Genomic DNA, 21961 nt, shown 5'->3' on the forward strand with positions numbered 1-21961 from the left:
CCCTAACTATTCTCATTCGATTTAATCTGAGATAATTTTCCTCAGCCTTTTTTCAAAAGAAAAATTTTGAAGAAATGTTCGTGGATATAGTATGTATTTCAGCACTTGGGATGTGCGTGTGAACATGCTATCTTTGTGTCATTCCGGCCTGCAGCCTAAGCCGTTTGCCTCCCGTACTGCTCCCAGCCGTTTGTTAAGCCAACTTCAAAAATTCCACTCTGGATTGCAGTAGGTTGGTGCTGCTGCAAGACCTGACCATTTGTTCCTTTGCTACTTGCCCTTCCCATCCATGCAGGGAAGGTGAGTCTCACTGGTTGGCTACAGGCCTCCCTTAACACCTGGATTTTTTATGTATGAGCAAAGAAATATACATTGCCCTGCTGGTTCCAGTTTAAAATGCAGCTTAGATTGATCCGAGGTGTTTGGTCTGTTGGCACGTCCTGTTCCTTCACATGCATAAGACCAGGCAGATAGTAGCCATGAAGCAGTGTGGAGAGTCTTCTGTTCTCTTTAGCAGAGGGCACCAGGCTGCTCTGAGGTTTTTGACTGACTACCTCATGAATGAGGAGTCTAGCGATGTCTTTTCTTTCATTTAGTATAGAATGGGAATGAAGGGATTTTTAATCCTCCAGGACCATCCTCCCTGTCACCATAATGGCCTTCAGCTTTTCCTGCTGCCTGTCTATAGGCATGATTTAGAACTTCTCCTTTTCTTTTCACTCCAGCCATAGTAGTAACATGCAACTATGGTTATAGCTAATGGGGAAAGTGCTTGGTTGCAAAACTACAGGCATCCTATCCTTTTATCATCCCAGCTAGCAAGAGGCTTGGATGTAACCCAAGAACAGTGGCTTGCTGACTTCACTACTACTCTTTCATTGCAACTGCTGATACACACAGCCCACACCCATATATGTAAATTCACACAACATATCCTGGAGATAAGGATGGGGAGCAATTTTAATTCCTTTTTGCATGGAGTAGGCAGTGAGGGAACGTTTGCTGCCTGAAGGCCTGCAATAGCTTGAAGTGTTTTCTGCAGTCAGTCTGCATTTTTACTGCAGCTGGAAAAATCCCACCACAAGGCTAAGAGGATTTGTTGCCTGTTCACAGCATCTGAAAGTGGCAGAAATGAAGACAATTCCATGCTCCCATTATGCCTTTCCCTGTACCTGAGTTGTCTATGTTCCTAGATTTTTAAAATGAACCTACACCTGGGTTCTAGAAGAAGACCATGAGAACTTTGAAGAAGACCATGAGAAATACTCCAGGTGATACCCAAAATTCCAGGATGTTGCTTTGTTCTGAAAACAAAACCCAGCTTCCTTCATGAGTGCAGCTAAGCTGTAATTTCCTTTGTGTTCCCCAGTGATTTTCTGGATGAAAAATTCACCCTCATTAAAGCCAGGTGACATGCTCCACTCTAACACTGGTTTTCCAGTCTTATGGAGAAAGAAGCTCATGGGCCCATCTTGAGCTACACAGGAGAATATGACTTGTCCCCCAAGGGCAACTGGCTGATAGGGCTTAGTGAAAATTACAGGTCTGGGTAAGGTACCAGAAGGGAAGAAAGTGAAATCAAAGAATCACAGTTGTTAAGGGGCTATTTAGGTCATCAAGTCCAAGCTTCTGCCAGGGCTGCAATCCAAATTAAAGGATTCCTAAATGATGGCTGTCCAGCCTTTCCTTGAAGACAAACAACAAAGAGGAAACTCACTGCTTACTATGAAGATGCTTCTCCTAACATTCAACTGGAATTTGCTGTCCAAAGACTTGTCTATTATTCCAGTGCACTTTGGGACAATGGATGACAAGTGGTTGCCATTTTTATATGACACTCCAGATATTTGAAGAATTCTATCTTATACCTTCTTGGTTATCTTTTTTCAAGACCAAGAATACCCAGTTCCCCCTCTCCTGGCAGGTCTTCGTTTCTAGTCCCCTGATCATACTTGCTCCTTTTCCTTGAATTCATTCCAATGTGTCTGAATCCTTCCAAATGTGTAGTGTTCAAATCCAGATGCAATACTCACTGTAAGATCTGAGCCTTATAGGGTTAGAGTAGAATTATTAGGACTATGAATACATCAAAGATGATTTCAAAGAAGTGGTTTGCATGGAAGACTGAAAAAGACTGAGTTACTATAATGTGTTGCTGCAAGATATGAAGCACTTCGTCCAAATCATTTCTAAATCATTCCCAAGAATCATTACTTCCCAAGATTTGGAAACTCGATTCAGGTGGTGGTCAGTAGAGTTCCAAGATCTTTTTAACAGTACTATAGCTAGACCAGACTCTCATAAGAATTATGCAACTGAATTCTTTTGAATATTTCATTGGCAACTGCTGCAATACACATGTTACTTTTCATACTCCTTTACAACTATGTATTCTCTATCCCAGAACAAGCACTTTGGGGTTACGTTCTTGTGGAAGGGATATGAAATGTTTATGCTGATGAAGTGGATGTGGGGTGCATCATGAGATCATCCTGTTTTGTCATTGGAAAAAGCCACTTTCATAGCCGTGCCCAGTTATGACTTTAGTTAAGACTGGGGGAATGTGACAGGCAACAGCTTCTCCCATCCCTTATACTTTTTTCAAGTCAGGAAATGCGGATTGACTAGGAAGTTATAGAGTCTTAGAAAGTTATATAATATGATTATAAATTATAAATTAATCATTTAACCCCACACACTGCAGCAAATCCAGAAGAGACTCAGAATTCTTGTATCAGTTGTGCAGAGAGATGACTTCCATGGGGATCCTTTTTCCCTAACCAGATTCCCTTCCAGCTGTTCCTCTTAAGCTGTTATGCCAAAGCTGTAAAATTTCCTTTGAGAAATGTAGGGAGGTCCCATTTGAACAAGCAATGGGTGGGCCCATTCGTTTCATTCATACTTATGCTTTACTAAAATTACTAAAATTAAATATGATTAATATGATTAATCTCTAACCATGTGTTAAATAATTTTCTTCTTCTGTTGCATTCAACAGTAGAAGCAGTTACCCAGAGGAGGAGTAGGCTCCCAATCACTGGAGGCATTCTAATGGTGGCTAGAGGGCTACTTGTCCAGAATGCTTGTGGTGGTCTCTAAGGGCCACATTCATCCCTGGGCCCCATGATGCACTCCCTGAACTAAGTACTCAATGTAGCAATTTTTTTCTTTTTTCCCTCTTAGCTTCCTATCCTTCCTAAAGACCCAGTAGCCAAAGAAGAAAAAAACAGGAGTCATCTACACATGCAGTGTAAGGACTGTAACAACCACTATGTAGAACAGACAGGCAGAAGGCTAGCAGAGCACATCCATGAACACCAAGTAGCAGTCAGAAGACATGATGAAAACTCCTTAATCTCACAACATGTGGACAGACTTAGCCATAGTTTCAACTGGGAAACTGTGAGCATCTTAGACCAAGCTAAATCGAAAAATGCGAGAGAATTCCTGGAAGCTTGATATTCGGACAAGGCAGCCATCAACAGGCACATAGAGATAAACAACATCTACACACTATTCAAAGAGACAATAGAAAGGAAAACAAAAGATCAGAACATCTCCTCACCAGCAATCAACACCCAGATAAGCAGAGATTAACACCAAGATTATCACCAGATGGCTGGTGTGGATCTTCCAGGCTGTGTGGCTGTGTTCTGGAAGTTTTATTTCCTAACATTTTGCCAGCATCTGTGACCGGCATCTTCAGAGGGCAGAGCACAGTCAGGAGCAGAACTGGGCACAGAGAGAACTGCTCCTGTCTGTGCTTCTGCACTCTGAAGATGCCGGTTAGGAAACAAAACTTCCAGAACACGGCCACACAGCCCGGAAGACCCACACCAAGGTTTGTTTGTTTGTTTGTTTATTAAATTGTTCAACCGCCCATCTCCCCCCAATGGGGGAACTCTGGGCGATTCACAAGAAACATTGGAACATAAAATATATAAACACATAAAACCTTAATTTAAAACATTACTAAAAAGAAGAAGGAGAGACCAAGAGGATGAAAAATCTGAGGCTGAAGGCAGAAGAATTCTATGGGGCTAGCCATCCCCATGCTTGAGGTATTCTCACCCCACCCCAGGCCAGGTGGCAGAACCAGGTCTTCAAAACCTTACGGAAGGCCAGGAGTGTGGGGGCTAATCGGACCTCTGGGGGCAGAATGTTCCAAAGAGCAGGGGCTACCGCAGAGAAGGCCCGCCTTCTGGACCCCGCCAGTCGAAGTCCTTTCACTGAGGGGGTCCGAAGCATGCCCTCTCTGTGTGATCGGGTGGGACGGGTTGAAGTCATAGGGGAGAGGTGGTCCCTTAGATAACCTGGTCCCATGCCATGTAGGGCTTTAAAGGTGATAACTAACACCTTGAATTGGACCCGGAAGCAAACTGGCACCCAATGCAGCTCGTGGAGCAGAGGCGTTACATGGGCCCTCCTTGGGGCACCAACAATAGCCTGCGCGGCTGCATTCTGGACCAGTTGTAGCTTCTGGATACTCTTCAAGGGTAGCCCCATGTAGAGTGCATTGCAGTAGTCTATCTGGGCGTGATATAAGGGCGTGAGTGTCAGGCCTAGCCCAAGGAACTCCAAGAGACAATGCCAATTCAATCCAGCTATGTTTATTAGCTACAACCTCTAGCAAGAATCTTCCCAGACTAAAACCCTAGTTCCCAAAGCCCTCCAGCCACAACAGTGTGAATTCCTCACGGAGGTGCCAGTCTCATCCTCTTGTTCTTCCCACGCGGTTCTGGCGAGCTAAGAAAATGTTTATCTGCCTGAGCCTGGCCTTCATAGTCCCATTCCATCACAGTGAGTGACTGTTTGAAGGGCATCCCGATCCAGGGAAGGGTGTAACCGATGCACAACCCAAAGTTGTGCAAAGGCCCTCCTTGCCATGGCTGCCACCTGCTCTTCAAGCAAGAGCCGTGAGTCTAGGAGGAACCCCAAATTACGCACTGGGTCTGTCTGGGGCAGCGCCACCCCATCCAGCACCAAAGATGACAAAATCCCGGAAACAGAGGAGCCATTAACCCACAGCCGCTCCGTCTTACCAGGGTTCAGCCGAAGCCTGTTGTTCCCCATCCAGACCCTTACAGCCTCCAGGCACCGTGAAAGGGTGGCCACAGCATCACTTACTTCACCAGGGATGGAGATGTATAGCTGCGTATATCATCAGCATACTGATGATACCTCACCCCATGATGACGGATGATCTCGCCCAGCGGTTTCATGTAGATGTTAAAAAGGAGCGGAGGGAGAACCAAACCCTGCAGCACCCCACAAAGGAGGGGCCGAGGATGGGACCTCTCACTCCCTATCACCACCAAAGGTTGCCACCAGGAGCATTGCAAAAGTTCCATCTCCTTCCCCTCCAATTTACCATCCCCATTTTAAGGTAGATACTATTGAAACTATCAAATAATCAGCAGAACTATTATAAAAAAATTAACACTCCACAAAATACTTGAGAAGGTGCATTCCAGGGTTGTTCTTTTACCTATTATGAGCAGAGACAAATGGTTCTTCCATGCTATAGTTGTAGAGTCTTCCAATATTTATGTTCACAATGCTGATGGTAAAATTGGCCCCCATCCCACTGGCCTTTATGAAAATTTGAGACTTATCTAGGAAGGACTAGATGAAGAAGAAAATAGGGAATTACTATTATGATGACAAGAGATATCCCATCTGAGGTGTTCCTCCATTCAAATGAGTCAAGATGAAAGCAAAATAAAAAGTTGATTGATTCCCATGCTAAAATACTTTCTCAAAATTCATTATCTCTTATTGTCTAATCAATATGTTTTAAATATTCTTATTGTTTTAGGTTTTGTATTTGTGATGACTATATTAAGTTAACTCTGGCTTGAATTTGTTCTGCATTTTATATTTAGATCCCAAGCCATAGGAGGCTTTATAGGTCAACCAAGAACTTAAAGTTGGCTTAGAATTGAATGGGCAATCAATGCAGATCATAGAGAATAAGTTGCATCCATTCACTATGCATCACAATAGCAGGCCATGGTCTTCTGAACTAGATGAAGACTGTGAATCCATGCCCCAGGAGCAAACCACCAAATATGTTTAATTCTATATAATGACTGTTTCTTTACTCTACATAAGGGGTGTGCTACCTTTTTGGATCTGAGGACCACATCAGTTGCTGGACCCGGACTTGGGGGTGCACATACGTTTTATGCACCTAACCATACATGCCCATATTCATCCTTGTCTCTCTGTCCCTTGACGTCCTCCCAGAGACACAAAGAAGGGTTGGTGGGAGGAAAGAAAAGAACAATGAGGGTTCCATATTCTTTCCAGTGACCTTACCTGAGATTACTGCTATCCTCCTGGGGAAACCCAGACAGTTTGAACAGCATCACTAGAGCAGTCTGAACTTTCTCACAACACTCTACTGCATCTCCAAATTCTTAGTTAGTATCATGATATTTCTTACATAGGAAAATTTACAGCTTATCCTTCTTTGAGCTGAGGACTAACCAATGAAGCTATGGATTTCACTGCATGTATTGCAAAAAGTATTTATTTTAATCAATATTGAATAGCCATTCTCAACCCAACATTCTATAGATGTGTTGGAACTACAACACTGATAGTTTTGGAAACTAGAAAATAGTTTTCTATTGGGAAATAAGATGGCTACTTATTATAAGATTTTAGAAGCTATTGTCCAGGGCATCTGATGAGAGCCAGTTTAGAGACTGTAAGGAGACAGAGGTCCTCCCTCAGATCTTTTGGAAGCCCCACAGCTCAAATTAATGAAGGGAATGTTCCCATTAGCCACAGTGTGTCTCCATAATCCTTACCTCTGAGCATGGTCTCCTTCAAAACACACATATATACTATGCACACATACTATAAGACTTGTTTTGTTCGGTACAGGATAGATCTATGCTTTGGGTTTTTTTTCTTTTTCTTTTTCTTTTTCTTTTCTTTTTCATTTTTTGCATATGCATTAGAAATTTTTAAAAATCAAATTAAATAAAAGGAAAGGAAAAATGGAGTGATTATGGTTTATTTGTATAAATCTTTTAATTATTAAGACATCAGCAGGTTTCATTTGTAAATCAAGTATAACTTCTTTTTCTATATCATTCTTGTAACCTGTCATTTTAAAATTCACATTCGAATCAGCCTCAGCCTTGTTCAGTAAAACCTATTCCTCTTCTATAACCTCTTTAAAATCCATTTTTATAATAGCAGACAATCTTAAGAGTAACATCTGAGTGCATTGTTCCCAAATATCCTTGAATTCTTACAAAATTACAGTATTGTGCTCCATTCTGTATTAGTGGGTCTTCTTTAATTATAATCTTTAGTTTTTTCTGGTTCCTTCTAGTGTCTAACCTTCAAAGTCCCTTCTTATTGTGTTTTTTTCTAATCAAAAGCATTTTCCCATGGGAAGGTTTCTTAAACTCAAAATCTTCATACATTTTTTTATAGAATTCTAAACAACTCACAGGAAGGATTCATGTAGTTTTGAAGGAGTTTCTGAGAAGAGACAAAGAGAAAATAAAAAGGAATCAAGTTCTGGGACATTATTTAAAGGAATTAGATCAAGATTGTTAAAAGCAAAGGGAAGGAATATAAAGTAGGTTTATTTGATGAAGGTTAAAATATATATGTTGTTGTTTCTGGTAACTCTTAATGGAGTTTTGCCAACCAGGACTGAATGACAAGGCTTTAAATATTTGTTTATAGACATGAGATATGGGAAGAATTCCTTTGTTGTATTTTTAGAGAAAATGATAAGTTACTGTGTTAAAAGGAAAGGAAAGAAATATAAAGTTAGTTTATTAGATTAAGGTTAAAACATTAAAATGTATATGTTAACTCTGATAACTCTTAATGGACTTCTGCTTGTTAGGACTGAATGATGAGGCTTTTAGGATTTTTATAGATGAGATATGGAAAGAAAAAAGCTTTTGTTGTAATATCAGAGAAGGTGATAAGTTATTGAAATTGTTTGAACTTATGATGAAGGGGGAAGTTATCTCTTTATATATCTTTTTTCCCTATATGTATAGGAAAGGAAAAAAAGGAAGAATAACTAAAAAGTGCAGAGAAATATAGCACAGCTCAGAAGGTCATTGGGAACAACACCAGAGGCTCAAAACACCAGTTGCTCATAGATAGAGCAGTTACACAAGATTCAAGGTCTAGGCAGACCAATCTGAGCACAGCCTGGATTGATTACAGGAAAGCCTATGACTCAATGCCACACCCATGGATCTGTGAATGCCTGGCGCTATACAAAGTCAACAGGACACTAAGGACCTTCCTCAAAAACTGGAATGGGCTGTGGAAGACAATACTGGAAGTCAACTCAAAACAGCTTGCACAAGTGGCCATCAATTGTGACATATACTAAGGTGATGCACTGTCCCCACTGCTGTTCTTCATAGGCTTAAACACCTTCAGCCAGACAATCACAAGGACTGGATATGGGTACAAGTTCAAGAGTGGAATCACCATCAGCCACCTCCTCTACATGGATGACATCAAGCTGTATGCTAAGAGTAAACAAGACATCGACTCACTGATCCACCTGACATGGATCTACAGTGAGGACATCAGGATGTCATTCAGACTGGAGAAGTGTGGCTAGATGATAGTAAAGAGAGGGAGGGTAGTTAAGACTGATGGTGTGGAACTACCAGGGGGCCACATAGCAGACCTAGGGCTAGCTACAAATATCTTGGTATCCCATAGTCACATGGGAACCACAATGAGGAGGCAAGGAAGTCAGCGGCATCCAAGTACCACCAAAGGATAAGACAAGTCCTGAAGAGCCAGCTCAATGGGAAGAACAAGATCCACGCCATCAACACATATGCCCTGCCAGTCATCAGATACCCTGCTGGTATAGTGAGCTGGCCAAAGGAGGACATGGAAGCTGTCGATGTGAAGACCCAGAAGCTCCTCACAATGTATGGAGGTTTCCACCCCAAGTCCAACACCCAGAGATTGTATGCCAGCCGCAAAGAGGGTGGGCGGAGTCTGAAGAGTGTCAAAGCCACTGTCCTGGATGAAACCCAGAGCATCCAGGAGTACATCACTAAGATGGCACCCAAAGATGAGCTGCTGAGAGAATGCCTGAGGCAGCAGCAGACATGGGAGGAAGGTCAGGTGGAGAAAGTACCATGGCAAGACAAGCCCCTGCTTGATGTATCATCAACAGATAGCTGAGGTGGCTGATATTGGGAAGTCCTAACAGCGGCTGGAAAGGGCTGGACTAAAAGACAGCACTGAGCATAGCAGCACAAGAACAGGCACTAAGCACCAGATCCATAGAAGCAGGAGTCTACCACACTAGACAGGACCTAAGGTGCAGATTGTGCAAAGAGGCCTCAGAGACAGTCCAACATATAGTGGGAGGGTGTAAGATGCAGGCAGGAACAGCATATACTGAATGGCACAACCAAGTAGCTGGCATTGTGTACAGAAACATCTGCACAGCGTATGGGCTAGACCCTCCCAAGTCCAGATGGGAGATCCTGTGAGACTTCCAGATCCAGACGGACAGGCAGGTACTGGCCAATCAACCAGACATTGTGGTAGTAGACAAGGATCAGAAGACAGCGGTGGTGATAGATGTAACAGTGCCAGGTGACAGCAACATCAGGAAGGAGGAGTATGAGAAGCTGGAGAAGTACCAGGGCCTGAAGGAGGAACTAGAGAGGATGTGGAAAGTCAAGGCCTAGGAGCACTCGGGGCTGTGACTCCTGAGCTGGGAGAGGGGCTCCAACAGATCCCAGGAACAACATCAGAGCTCTCTGTCCAGAAGAGTGCAGTGCTAGGAACGGCTAAGATTCTGCGCAGAACCCTCAAACTCCCAGGCCTCTGGTAGAGGACCCAAGCAGATTTATATCTAAAAAATTTTTTTATAAAAAATTTATAAAAAAAAAAATTCCCCTCTCACCCCTTAGCCCTGTTATTCTCCACGACCTTCTGTGGAATCTCCCATCTGGACTTGGGAGGGGGGGTCTAGCCCATACATACATACATAACATACATACATATATTTCTCTGCACTTTTTAATTTTTCTTCCTTTACTTTTTTATATTTATATTTTTCTTACTTTGTGTTAATTTTTTATCTTTGGAACTGTAAACTTTAATAAAATTTTTATAAAAAAAAGAAATCCTTTGGGATGTCCCACTCATGGATGTACGGTATGAAAGGATCAGATAGATCAATGCTTTTTATTCAAGACAGTAAAACTAGTAAATAATTCCAATGATGATTTCAGTATCCATGATTTTCCCACATACTTCTGTTTACTAAACCTTGTCTTGAGGATACAAAAATAACAGAGAGAGAGGACTGAGTTCTAGGAAAGAAAATTCAAACTCAAATGACTCTGACACAAAGAAATTATTTAAAACACTTAAATTGAAACAAGGCCAGCTGAAGAAAAAAAGTAAAAAATATAAAGAACTATAAAGCTAATAAAATGGCTGGGAAGTTACAATTTAACAGACTGTTTAATGTTATAGATGCATCTAATGACAATAAAAAGGAAAAGAAAGAAAGAAAGATACTAGAAGAAGCTAAGCAAGAAAGCAAAAACAGTTTTAACCATAGATCATAAAAATAATAACAGTATAAGCCCCAACTAAATGATAAGTAAACCTTGTGAGAAGAGGCAAAAGACAGCTGCTTCTCAAACTCAAATTACGCTTGATGCAAAACAATCTTTATGTCCTTTTGTGCTGGAAGATCCAGCTATGGTTAATCCCAAATACTTGAAATGCAAGAAAGCCATTACTAAGTTGTTTAATATACCCTGGAATCCTAAACCTGTGACCAATAAATTGGCTTTTATAAATGACCCCAAACCAAAAGGAATGTTATCTCAGTTGGAACAGAAATTGCATCTCGTTCAACTGATTCAACATCCAACATCCAACTCCATCAATTATTATTAATATGATTGGTAAGGTTGAGTACTTATTTTTAACTATTTTAAAGCAAGAGCAATTGCTACATTCAAACCAATAGAAATGGCAGACAGTGTATTTGAACTCAAGGATTCTATTTATAAAAAAATTATCACAGTATCCTGTTTTTACACAATACAGCCAATTGTGCGTCAGTTCTGCAAACCTAAAGACCAGCTAGCCAAACCTTCAGGGAAAATAACTAACCAAGCAAATTACTAAAATGTAATAATGAAATGTTTGACTCTGGCATGGAAGCAAATGGTATAATACAATGTTTTTCAACCTTGGCAACATTAAGATGTGCGGACTTCAACTCCCAGAATTCCCCAGCCAGCATGGGTTGCTGGGGAATTCTGGGAGTTGAAGTCTACACATCTTAAAGTTGCCAAGGTTGAGAAACACTGCTATAATAAGAGAAACAAAGAGATTGCAGAATACTGCAGATCTAATATTGAGTCTGTTTCAAATTGGCAACAAATCAGATACCTGGAGGCAAATGAACTAGGTGGTAACCCAGACAATCTAGTGGCCTTTAAAAGTGATCCCAAAGCCATCCAAAACTTGCTGACAAATTATTCTAGAATTATTCAATGTCAACCAGGAAGGATTATTAAACTGATGTGGAAGATTCACTATTTACAGAATATAGCTCTGACTAATCCTCTTTGAAAATAATTTCCTGGAATATTGCTGGTTGGTTGAATAAGTGTAATGATGTTTCTTTTACTCAATAGTTAAGGAACTTTGATCTTATTTTATTACAGGAAATCTAGGCACATAATCATTTTTATTTTCAGGGTTTTACTCCATTTATTGTGAAGGCTTTGAGAACTTCCAAGAAAGGGCATAACAACGCCCACAAGTCATAAAATGGTCCTGGTTGTGCCTCTTTCCATTCCGCATTTTTCTGGGAAAGGAAATCCAAGGAGAAGGGTGGGGTGGGGATTTAAACAGATAAAAAATGATATGGCCAAACCAAGCTAGACTTTGAATAACTTATGAGGAATACTATTAGCCTTTCTCACACAAGTGCTTTGTAGGTTCAGTTCCCAGATACGTTTTTTTATTAGTTTCTGATTAAACATGAGTCACAACGGTTTGCTTCAACGTATTTATTTAAAACATTTGTATGGCTGCCCATCTTACAGTGCAACTCTGGGTGGCTCACAACAATTAAAAAACACACACAAAAACAATAAAAACCATTTAAACAAAGACTAAAACCCAGCACCTCAGTCATTCTCCTGGGATGCTCCAGCAAGCATCCATCAGCTGCCATTGCACTCTACCCCAACGTCTGGCGGAAGAGCCAGGTCTTCATGGCCTTCCAGAAGGCTAAAAGAGTGGGGGTCTGCCAGATTGCCTGGGGGGAGGGCGTTCCACAGGGTAGGGCCACCATGGAAAAGGCATGCTTCCTAGGTCCCATGGCAATATTTCAAGGAAGGGACCTGGACTGTGTCTGCTCTATCCAACCTGGTGGGCAGGCAAATCCTCTCAGGGTATCTTATGATTTGGGCAGCAATGGAGAAAGGTCTGCTGGGATCCCAATCCATTCAGGCAAGAAGGCTGCGGAAGGCTTGAAGATCTTGAGAAACGGAGAGTCTGGGAGGGTATAATTGGCCAAGTAAACAGCCTCCCCACCTGCTAAATAGCTAGCCCAGATGCCAAAAGTCCCAATGGTCATTATTGTGTGGTTGCAATGGGCAAGGAGAGCAAAATCCTTCCCTGGAGTTGATTCCTTCCCATCCCCAACAAAGTAGACATCCCCCCTGGAGGCATTAATGTTCTCCTTGCACCACTGCATCCCATTGCTGGTCACCACAAAGATGGGATTGAGGTATTTCTTTCTGAAGTAGTTCATGGCTTTCTCCAAGTAACCTTTGTCAGCCACTACACCTTTCCAGGTTTCGGGCATTACCCGCACATAATCCCCTCTCCGGACATGCACTCCAACAAATGTCACATTCTGGCGTTCCCCCCGCAACACTTGGAGGTAGTGATTGGCCTCTTCCTTGATGTGGTCGTGGAAGGTGAACTCCTTTAGTATTTCCTGGCGGATGTGATGATAAAAGGTGTAAGAACAAGGGTAGCCCATCAATTGGACATATCTGCCCCGGATGTGACGATATTCCTCTGACATCCAATCATTCAGATAAACTTTCTTCCACTGGATTTTCCTAAACCTCTTAGCAGAGATCACAGGCAAAGTGATCTTGAAGATTGGCGATAAGTACTGATGCATTTCTGGAAGGATGTAGGCTTTATGACCATTGAGCTTGGCTAAGGCGTAGAGGGTGGCATATTCTCCCATCTGGTTCCCCAGGCGCCCAATGGAGTTCACCGTCCATATACCAGCAAAGGACAAGCTAGAATTAAGGGTGATGTTCTGGAGTAGAAGTTGTTCCATTACTGGGGAATTGGATGTGTGGTAGATAGAGATCTTCTCACATAGATGAAAAAATATGGAGAGAGAAAGCAACCCAAAAAGGTAGAAGATATATATGAAGGAGGATTGGCTGACTGTACCTTTTTCTAGATGTTTCATTGCTGCAAAATAGAGAACCCTAAAGAAAAAGTAAATTGGAGTCAACACTCAGGTGGGACTACACACTGACACTCTTGACTATGATAGTTCAAGTCTATATTTATCTATTCAGAAGTAAGACCTGTGGATTTTGATGGAATTTACTCCTAATATCCATCAGTTGAAATGTGATGTTTGCTTAAACAACACATGGAATGGACTTGCACGACTAAACTACATTATGTTTAAAACAATGTTAAAGCCTTGTTACTTTTTCACCCTGGTTTATTGAATAAACCTCACTAGCTGGGTTTATACAGATTGCTAAGACATAGATCAGAGATGGGCAACATTTCCAGATTCAAGAATTGTAATTGGCTCATCCAAGCAGCAGCCCAGCTGTTGAGGGTGTCTGTACAAAGGGGTGGGGCTGATATTTTCCGGCCTGTTTGGGGCATTTTCTGGGTATTTAAGAGTGAGAATGGGAAAGGGAAGCTTCTGGATGGCAAACTACACCCTTTTCCATATTGACAAATCCTCCAGCCTCCTTCCCCCCAATAGTCCCAAAGTTATTGCCAAATTTGGCAGTAAGATGGTCAAATTTCATCAGCATGATTTGAAGCTTGGGCTGGTTCAGAAGGTTGAGTTTGTTTTTTTTAAGGTGGAAAAGGGATTGATTTACCATTCACTTCCATTTTCACTCTTACTTTTTCAAAGAAAAAAAACTCATTTTGTCAAACATTGCCAGTTACCACTGAATTTGGAGTATGTATTCTTGCAGTGTGAGGGGTTCACGTGGTACATCAGCCATGGGTTGCCCACACCTGCCATACACCGTGGTTGATAAGCTACCACGGCTAAATTTTCACAACTCCTTCACCCAAAACATGATGGCTTAGCACAAGCTGTGAACCCAGCATTAACCTATATCCAGTTAGAGAGCTGAAAGCGCATAATGTCATGAAAGCAACTCTGCAACTGGTTTGTGCTTGGCTGGGAATTGCCTATGACTCATATTAGTGAGTGTTATAAAATGAGGTAAGTAACATCTTGTGGCTAGTATCAGATGTCAGATTGTGTCACTGAGTTCCATGAAGGGAAATGAGGACACCAAGGCCTTTTATAATATTTATTTTATAGAATCAGCAGTCAAAAGGAATCTGATAACTCCTTTTCAAACTAATGAATTTTATTACCAGGCATAAGCTTTTAATGCAGTTTGTTAGCTGGAAATGGCACTACCAGTCTCCTTCTGATTTTTGGATTTCTTAATTAATTTATTTTATCAAATTTATAAATAAATTGGCTTATAACCAAGGATGGATACCATAGACCATCATGGCTCTCTTCTACAGCGTCTCCTTTGCAGAATTAGAAAAGTATAAGGAATCTCACTTCCTGCCAAAGCAGGAAATCTAAATTCTGTTTACAAACATATGAGTTGAATGTAGTCAGAGAAAGAGTATTAAATAAATATTACTCCAAATTTACTGTTATTACAATTGATTTCTAAGTTGCAGTTATTTTTAGTTTTGGCACTAGCATTATGATCTATTTGATTATTAAAACACACACACCCAGAAACACATATGCACACACATTCTTTACTAGTTTTTTTTTTCTGCTGCAATTTTGTCTAATCTTTCTATATGAGCATCCAAATTTGTGGCCAGCTATTTCTCCAACAGAACCCTGAGTTTTGTCAGACCATCACAGCTGAAAGCCAATTGCCAAAAAGAAAGGGTTGGCATGAATGCAATGCCAGGGCATCTGGAAGATGGTAGTCTTCCAAAAGCAGGACTGTATGGCTTAAAACTGCTTCCTTCACCTTGCAGGTTCTTCAGATTTTTGCGTACGTGAAATTCCCTGTGTGTGGCAAGACAATTGCGCAGTAAAAGTACCATTATATTTTTAAGAAGGTTTTCACAGCAGATGGGGAAGGGTGATTGCAGAATAGACTGTGCATAGAATCAGAGGGTGGAAGAGACCTCGGAGATTTTCTAGTCCGACTGCTGCCCAGCACAGGAATTGTCAGATCATCCCTGATGAATGGCTGTCCAATCTTTTCTTGAAAACTTCCAGTGACAGAGCACCCATGACTTCAGGAGACAAACTCTTCCATTGCTTAATAGCCCTCACAGTCAGGAAATTCCTCATTATTTCAAGTTTGCATCCCTCGCTGTAAAGCTTCCACTCACTGGTTCCTGTCCTACCCTCTAATCTTCTGGAGAATGAACACTGAAAGAATGGACATTGTAGGAAAAGAGCAGTGTTGGTCTAAGGTAACCAAAAAATAACAGGCAGATTGGTAGCCCCTGTTATGACTAACACATTTTGTTAAAAGGCATACGCTTTTGTGAGCTTCAGCTCATTTTATCAGATGCAACAAAGAACAGAGGATTTACAGCCTCTTCCTGGTGACATCCCTTCTAGTACTGGAAGACTGCTATCATGTCTCCCCTTCACCTTTCCTTCTTTAGCCTAACATACCTGTTCTTTCATAGGATTTAGCCTCCAAGCCTTTTACCATCTTCATCATCCTTCTCTGCATTCTTTCCTATTCTTCAGCATTCTTTCTGCATCCTGGTGACCAGAACTGGACACAGTATTCCAGGTGTGGTCAGATCAATGCAGCACAGAGCGGTAATATCATTTCCCATGATCCTGACACTATACCTTTATTGATGTAGCCCAAAACTGCATTGGCTGTTGTGGCAGCAGTGGCACATTGCCGGCTCATGCTTCATCTGTGCTCTACCAAGACATCCAGATCCTTCTCACAAGTACTATTGCTAAGCCAGGTATCACCTGCCTTATACATGGCTCTTGTTTCTCCTCCCTAAATGCACAACCTTACATAGAGTAGCTTATTTTTCATTACTGACATAAGTTGCAGCACCCATGGGAAGTAACTCTAAAAATATGTATTACACAAAGAACAGCATATATCTCTCAGTATCCCAGTTAGTAAATCAGCAATGCCTCTTACCTTAATGTTCTGCTTGAAATCATCTGGCTGGCTGCTATAGAAAAAGATTACTGGACTATAAAGTTCTTTTTGGAGCTGCTCTTATTTTGGAGGAGAGTAAAAAGAAAATAAACATTGCAATTTTTCACCCTAGGAGCAAGCCTTGGCTTATTCGTCAGAGGGTGCCATGGGCAATGTGCCTCCTTGGCCTTCTTGTCCAGACTCTCCTGGCCTTCTCTACTGCCATGACCTTGCCTTTATCTTTCACCAAAATGACTTCAAGCAAAACTTGGCTTTTTTCTCTTTCTCTTCCTTGCCACCACTCCCTGTTCCTTGTCATTGGGCTGATGGTACTATCATAGCTTGTCTGCTCAATTGCGGAACTGGAGGAGTTGCGTCTTGTAGGTTCCACCCAGGTGATGTCACGGGGAAAGAGGAGTTCAGTTCTGAAGGAGAGGAGAAGGTCATCAAGGCTGGGGAAGTAACTGGGTGTTTTGGATGTGTCAGTCCATGTGTCAGAATCTAACCATGCTTTCCATGGATCCTTACCCAGAGAATCTGAACCATCACATTCTTTGTATTCCTTTCCCCTTTTTAAGTCTCAAGATATCTGCTATATTTACTCAAAAGTCTACTATCTCTCCACTGTGTGCACACATAAAACGTGCACACAGGGACACACACGCCCCGTATCCATAATCCTTACCTCCTTCTCCAGTTCTCTCCTGCCATCGTCTCTTCTATTCCAGACCAGCGGCTTCAACTTTCTCAAGTTACATTTTTCACAAGCTTCCTGGGTCTGAGTGAATCCTCAAATCCTCCATTCTTTGTTGCATCTGATGAAATGTGCTGCAGTTCACGAAAGTTTATGCCTTTTAACAAAATGTGTTAGTCATAAAAGGGGCTACCAGCCTGCTTGTTATTTTTTGGCTACCATAGACCAACACTGCTCTTTTCCTACAATGTCCATTCTTTCAGTGTCCCATTTCTCCAAACTAATTTTGCTTCCGCACTTTCTCCACAGCTGCTTCCCAGTCCTGATTAAGAAAAAACAAAAAACAAAACTCTTTTTCACTCGCTCATAGTGAAAGATTAACTTAGGAGCATTAAACTGTAGTCAGTCATTCAAAATGGCACTAGCTATATGAGCAGAACCCATAAGTATTCATTTTTTAAAAATTTTCTTCTTCCTGTGGTTCTTGCCCGTAACTTGATCCAGAACAAATAGAGTATCTTGTTTTACTGACTCCTGAGTCTAGCAATTTTTTTTACTTTCCATGATGTTCAAATAGAAAACCAATGTCAATTACAACGTGACAGAAATAATCCCCTATAAATAAGTAAATATTCCCCTAAGCCAAAAAATAAATATTCCCTTAGGCTTGACAAGTTCTGGAGACTTCCTCAATGCTTTTATTTAACTTGAAGAAAAATCAGATACAAATACAAAAATTATACCTGCTTAGTCATCAATAAATATATTGGCTGGCCTCAAATATTCCCAAAAAAGTACACGGATACAAGTAAATGCAATACAAATTATGTTTTATTAAAACTCTACTCACTAAAATCATGATCTTCTGTTCTATCTAAACCTTATACCAGAGTTTCTCAACCTCGGCAACTTTAAGATGCATGGATTTCAACTCCCAGAATTCCCCAACCAGCATGGGAGTTGAAGTCCATGCATCTTAAAGTTGCCAAGGTTGAGAAACCTGCCTTATACATGTGCTTTCAGGGCAGGACAGACTTTTGCAGGCATAGAATGAAGACATTTCTGTGGATAAGGCCAAATCATCAGAACAGAATGGTTAGGGCTGTCAGCCTCCAAAGAGCTAAACTCCTTCCTGTCCCAAGGTAGTTCTTGTAACTCCTGTGGTTTCTTGTATCTCCTGGGGGTTGGGGTTGTATCTAATCCACCATCCTTTTAGGGATTTTCCAAGCTGGGTTTCTTCCTATATCAGTATGAATATGAAACTCCTTTGAGGAAAACTCCTCTGAATGGAAACTAGTTTCAGCAGATACTGCCTACAGATGGAAAAGCAAGGTGTTGGCCCAGGAGATCCCAATTCCTGTTTCTATAGAGTTAAGCTACAGACAAACAGGAACTGCTAGAAACACATAGAAAAAGGCAGATAAGAAGCCTCAGAAGCATCTATAGAGGGTGAAGAGAATCAAAAAGTCAAGATGGTGGCTGTGTCTGCATGATCAAAGTTCTGTCCCTTTTGTAGGTGTGTTGGCGTCCCATACTGGTACAAAGAGATGGGCCTCAACTGTATGAGTGGGGCCACCATCCTAATTTTTTTTGTTGTGCAGACATGACTGTAACGGGTCTAGTTATACCAAAACACATAGAAAGTGTAATAGGGGACTGGTTAAAATACCACTTCTGTAGTCTTGATAATGCCAGATTCCTTTTAAAGAGGTCCCCTTCAAGTTGAATTTTATTCCTGCTGACTTTGCAGACATATCCATGTTGTTTCCTTACAACAGTACTATACAGAAGTGTTATCCTTTTTGTTTTGACATCCTTTTGTTTTTATTATTCCTTTCTTCTGGGATTGGTTTCCACTTCTCAGTCTAGCCTATAGCCCTAGAACTTTTAGATGGTCTCCCATCCAAATATTAAACAGAATAGATCCTGCTTAGCTTCCAAGACCAGAGAAGGTTGGTCCAGTGCTGCCATTTACTGCAAAAATAATATTGTGGCGGATTTCAAGAGTAGCCAAGGATTTAGTACCAACTCATGCTAAACCAACTGCTGGTTAAGCCCAGGGGTCCCTTTCTATCAAGAACCTCTCCTTCACTCTTAAGGGACTACTGTCAGACAGCATAATTCCAAACAAATTATTAATTTGGTCCTGAATATAGAATTCTAGGAAATTTTCATTTTGCATAATTTAAAAAGGCTAGCAGCGAGATCAGATTATTGTGAAGACTGAGGTTGAAAGTGCATGAAAATTACATACTAAAATTTCCAAAAGCCAAAGAAGGTGGCCTGATATCTCTATCTGGGATCATCAGGGCCAGACTTTCCCAATGTCTTCAGATACCCTTCAGATATGCTGGGACTGCAACACCCAGAATTTCCAGCAAACATGGTGCTAGACCTGGGCACGGTTGCTTGATAATCTAAATTATCATCATTGTTTGTGAAACAATTTCCACCCACATCTATTCTGAGATTGGAGAGATCTTTAAGGACCTGTTCAGGTCAAAGGAGGACAATGGACCTGTACTTGGGGACTGCACCAGCTGTACTTTCAGAACAAATTGGGGGCCTCCTCAGAAAATGTGGCTGGTGATATCATGACATTGGATGGGGCTAAAAGATGTGGATTTTGTTTCATTGTTGCTGGTGTTAGGCGGTGGGGTTAAGTGGCAAAATAAATGCCTTAAACCTTGCAAAGTCTTTAAGGATCAATCTTATCTCTTAAAACTGAGGTGAATCTTTCTACAATATATATTAGTGCTTATATTGCTCTTGGGCTTATTCCAATTTCTATGATCACAGATACTCCCTGACCATGATTGCCATAATATCTATATTTGTTGGCTGCAACTTAAATGTTCATGAATGTGGGAAAATTTGCCAAGGTAGAAGAATGAGCAAGGGAGAGTTCATGAAGCTGCAAATAAAGGAAATATGTCAAGAAATGTGGTCAGCTGGCAAGCTGAAAATAAGGATTGGTAGGAAAGTTCTAGCCAACTGAAAGGAGATACCACAAACAAAAACATGGATGTGTCTAAGAAAAGGCTTCCTTGTACGTTATAAAGCTGAGTTGTATTAAACTTAAGTGTCCTGTGCTGGGTTGGTCAATATATTTCTCTAAGAATCTTGCAGGGCAAGATTGCATGTCAGCCTGTACAGGCAGTTAAGGTCAATTAAATGGAAGTATACCTAAACTTATTGTGTAACAATTTTGCGCACTACAAAAACCTTAAAACATGGAAAAAACTGGCCTGAATTTTTTGAAATTAGAGGGAGATTAGTACATCTGAAGCCTTTGCAAATTTCAATATTTGGCATCCAGCCTGGGAATTAGGAATGGGTCACAAAAGGAGTGCTTAGAGATGTAGAGGAAAGAGGGAATGGCCCTGAGGGACAGAAAGAAGAGCAGCTACCAAGACAGTGGTCAGATAAAAGAGGACTGAGTCCAGGGCAGGAATGTACCCTGAGTAAACATCTCAGACAAGACCCTCCCTAGTTCTTACCCTCCCTAGTTCTCACGAAGTTAAAGGGAGGGAGGGGGGAAGTGCATTCAGACTTGCAAGTTTCTATTACTATAGCTTTACAGTAAAGGTAGTACTGACCTACATGACATTGGATTCATAGTCTGATCTACCTTAAAAGGCTGACAAGGGGTCACATGCAGTTTTCAAGCACTGCTTTACTAACTTTTAGTTGAGATCTTCTAAGGAATATGCATGAGAGCTGAACTTGCTTCTATAATCCTTTAGGATAATATTTCTATCTGCATAACAAGAAGTGTTACCCATACACTCTTTACAGAAGAGCCAATCAGTTATAGGCATCTGAAGTGGGGAGGAAAGAGAAACAACTGACAAAACATGTGTTGTAATGACAAACCACATCCCTTTGATTTACTATGCATTTGTGTCTGACATCAGGACACAAAAAGGCAGGATTTGCATTGTGACATCGTCATGCATGTTTCATTTTTTGGGGAGCGGGGGAGGGTCATTCCAATTAGAATCAGATGCCTATACAGTCATTGTAACCTGCATGATGATCAGATTGCTAATATATGCACCTCACTGCTGAGCAGTGGGAAGTTTCAGCATGCCAGTGTTTAGCAATGGTTCCAGTTCCCTGGAAAGAAGAAGCTCGGTGTCATGGTCTTCCCAGATGGATATTCATCCAAGGGAGAATAGCAATGAATAGATGAAACACTAGATAGGCTCATCTGGCACTGGACAGACTTGGCACAGCAGAACCACATCCTACAATTACTGATTCTGCATACATGGATTGTGACCCTCATATAGATATGGACATGCAACTTGTGTGAGTGCATTGCTGCTGCATAAGACTTCAAGGACGGAGAAGAGGAGGAGTACTAGATTACTTGGAAAATTCCTGTGTGGTGGGAGTCTATTGCTCCTGAGTAGACCATATTCAGCAACTACTATACCAATAATCAGCACTAGCAGTTCTTGGATGGGGTGTCAGGAGTTTCCAATATTTAAGCTTCTGCCTGAAATCATTCAAATGCTGGAACAACTTTCGTAGCCTCTTGTTTCTGTATCACCTCTGCTTTTGTGGTGACCTTTGTTTGGATTTGACAACTGGCCTGCCTTCTGAACTGTTTGCCTAGAATTTGGTGTCACTTGAACTCTGGACTGGACTTAGGACTTAGGTACTTACTCTGTCTACTCTCTATTTCTTCATCCTCCATCCTCAATCAATCAATCAATCAATCAATCAATCAATCAATCAATCAAAGAATTGCCTGATTGCTCTTCAAACATTAACATGCCAAGAGATT

The 21961-nt window shown here is 41.2% G+C and overlaps 1 protein-coding gene across 5 annotated transcripts; it reads right to left on the reverse strand.

Moving 5' to 3' along the window:
- Positions 1 to 12032: 12032 nt before the first annotated feature.
- FUT2 (fucosyltransferase 2 (H blood group)) lies at positions 12033 to 17488 on the reverse strand. Of its 5 annotated transcripts, none has more exons than XM_015888572.3 (3): positions 17158 to 17488; positions 16473 to 16897; positions 12033 to 13523 (listed from the first exon to the last, which is right to left on the reverse strand). In XM_015888572.3, exons 2-3 carry the CDS (start codon positions 16493 to 16495, stop codon positions 12464 to 12466), a joined length of 1083 nt encoding a protein of 360 aa, XP_015744058.1. In that variant the 5' UTR covers positions 16496 to 16897; positions 17158 to 17488; the 3' UTR covers positions 12033 to 12463. The 5 variants fall into 5 exon arrangements, with proteins under 5 accessions (XP_015744058.1, XP_015744059.1, XP_025024180.1 ...); XM_015888573.3 differs by lacking the exon at positions 17158 to 17488 and adding an exon at positions 15385 to 15721 and having other exon boundaries at positions 16473 to 17099; XM_025168412.2 differs by lacking the exon at positions 17158 to 17488 and adding an exon at positions 15312 to 15721 and having other exon boundaries at positions 16473 to 17099.
- Positions 17489 to 21961: the final 4473 nt, after the last annotated feature.

The sequence above is a fragment of the Python bivittatus genome, unplaced genomic scaffold (genome assembly GCF_059951505.1).
Source record: "Python bivittatus isolate LINGU-HERP-01145 unplaced genomic scaffold, Pbiv_v1 ctg000440_np1212, whole genome shotgun sequence".
In the NCBI taxonomy this organism is placed as follows: Eukaryota; Metazoa; Chordata; class Lepidosauria; order Squamata; family Pythonidae; genus Python; species Python bivittatus.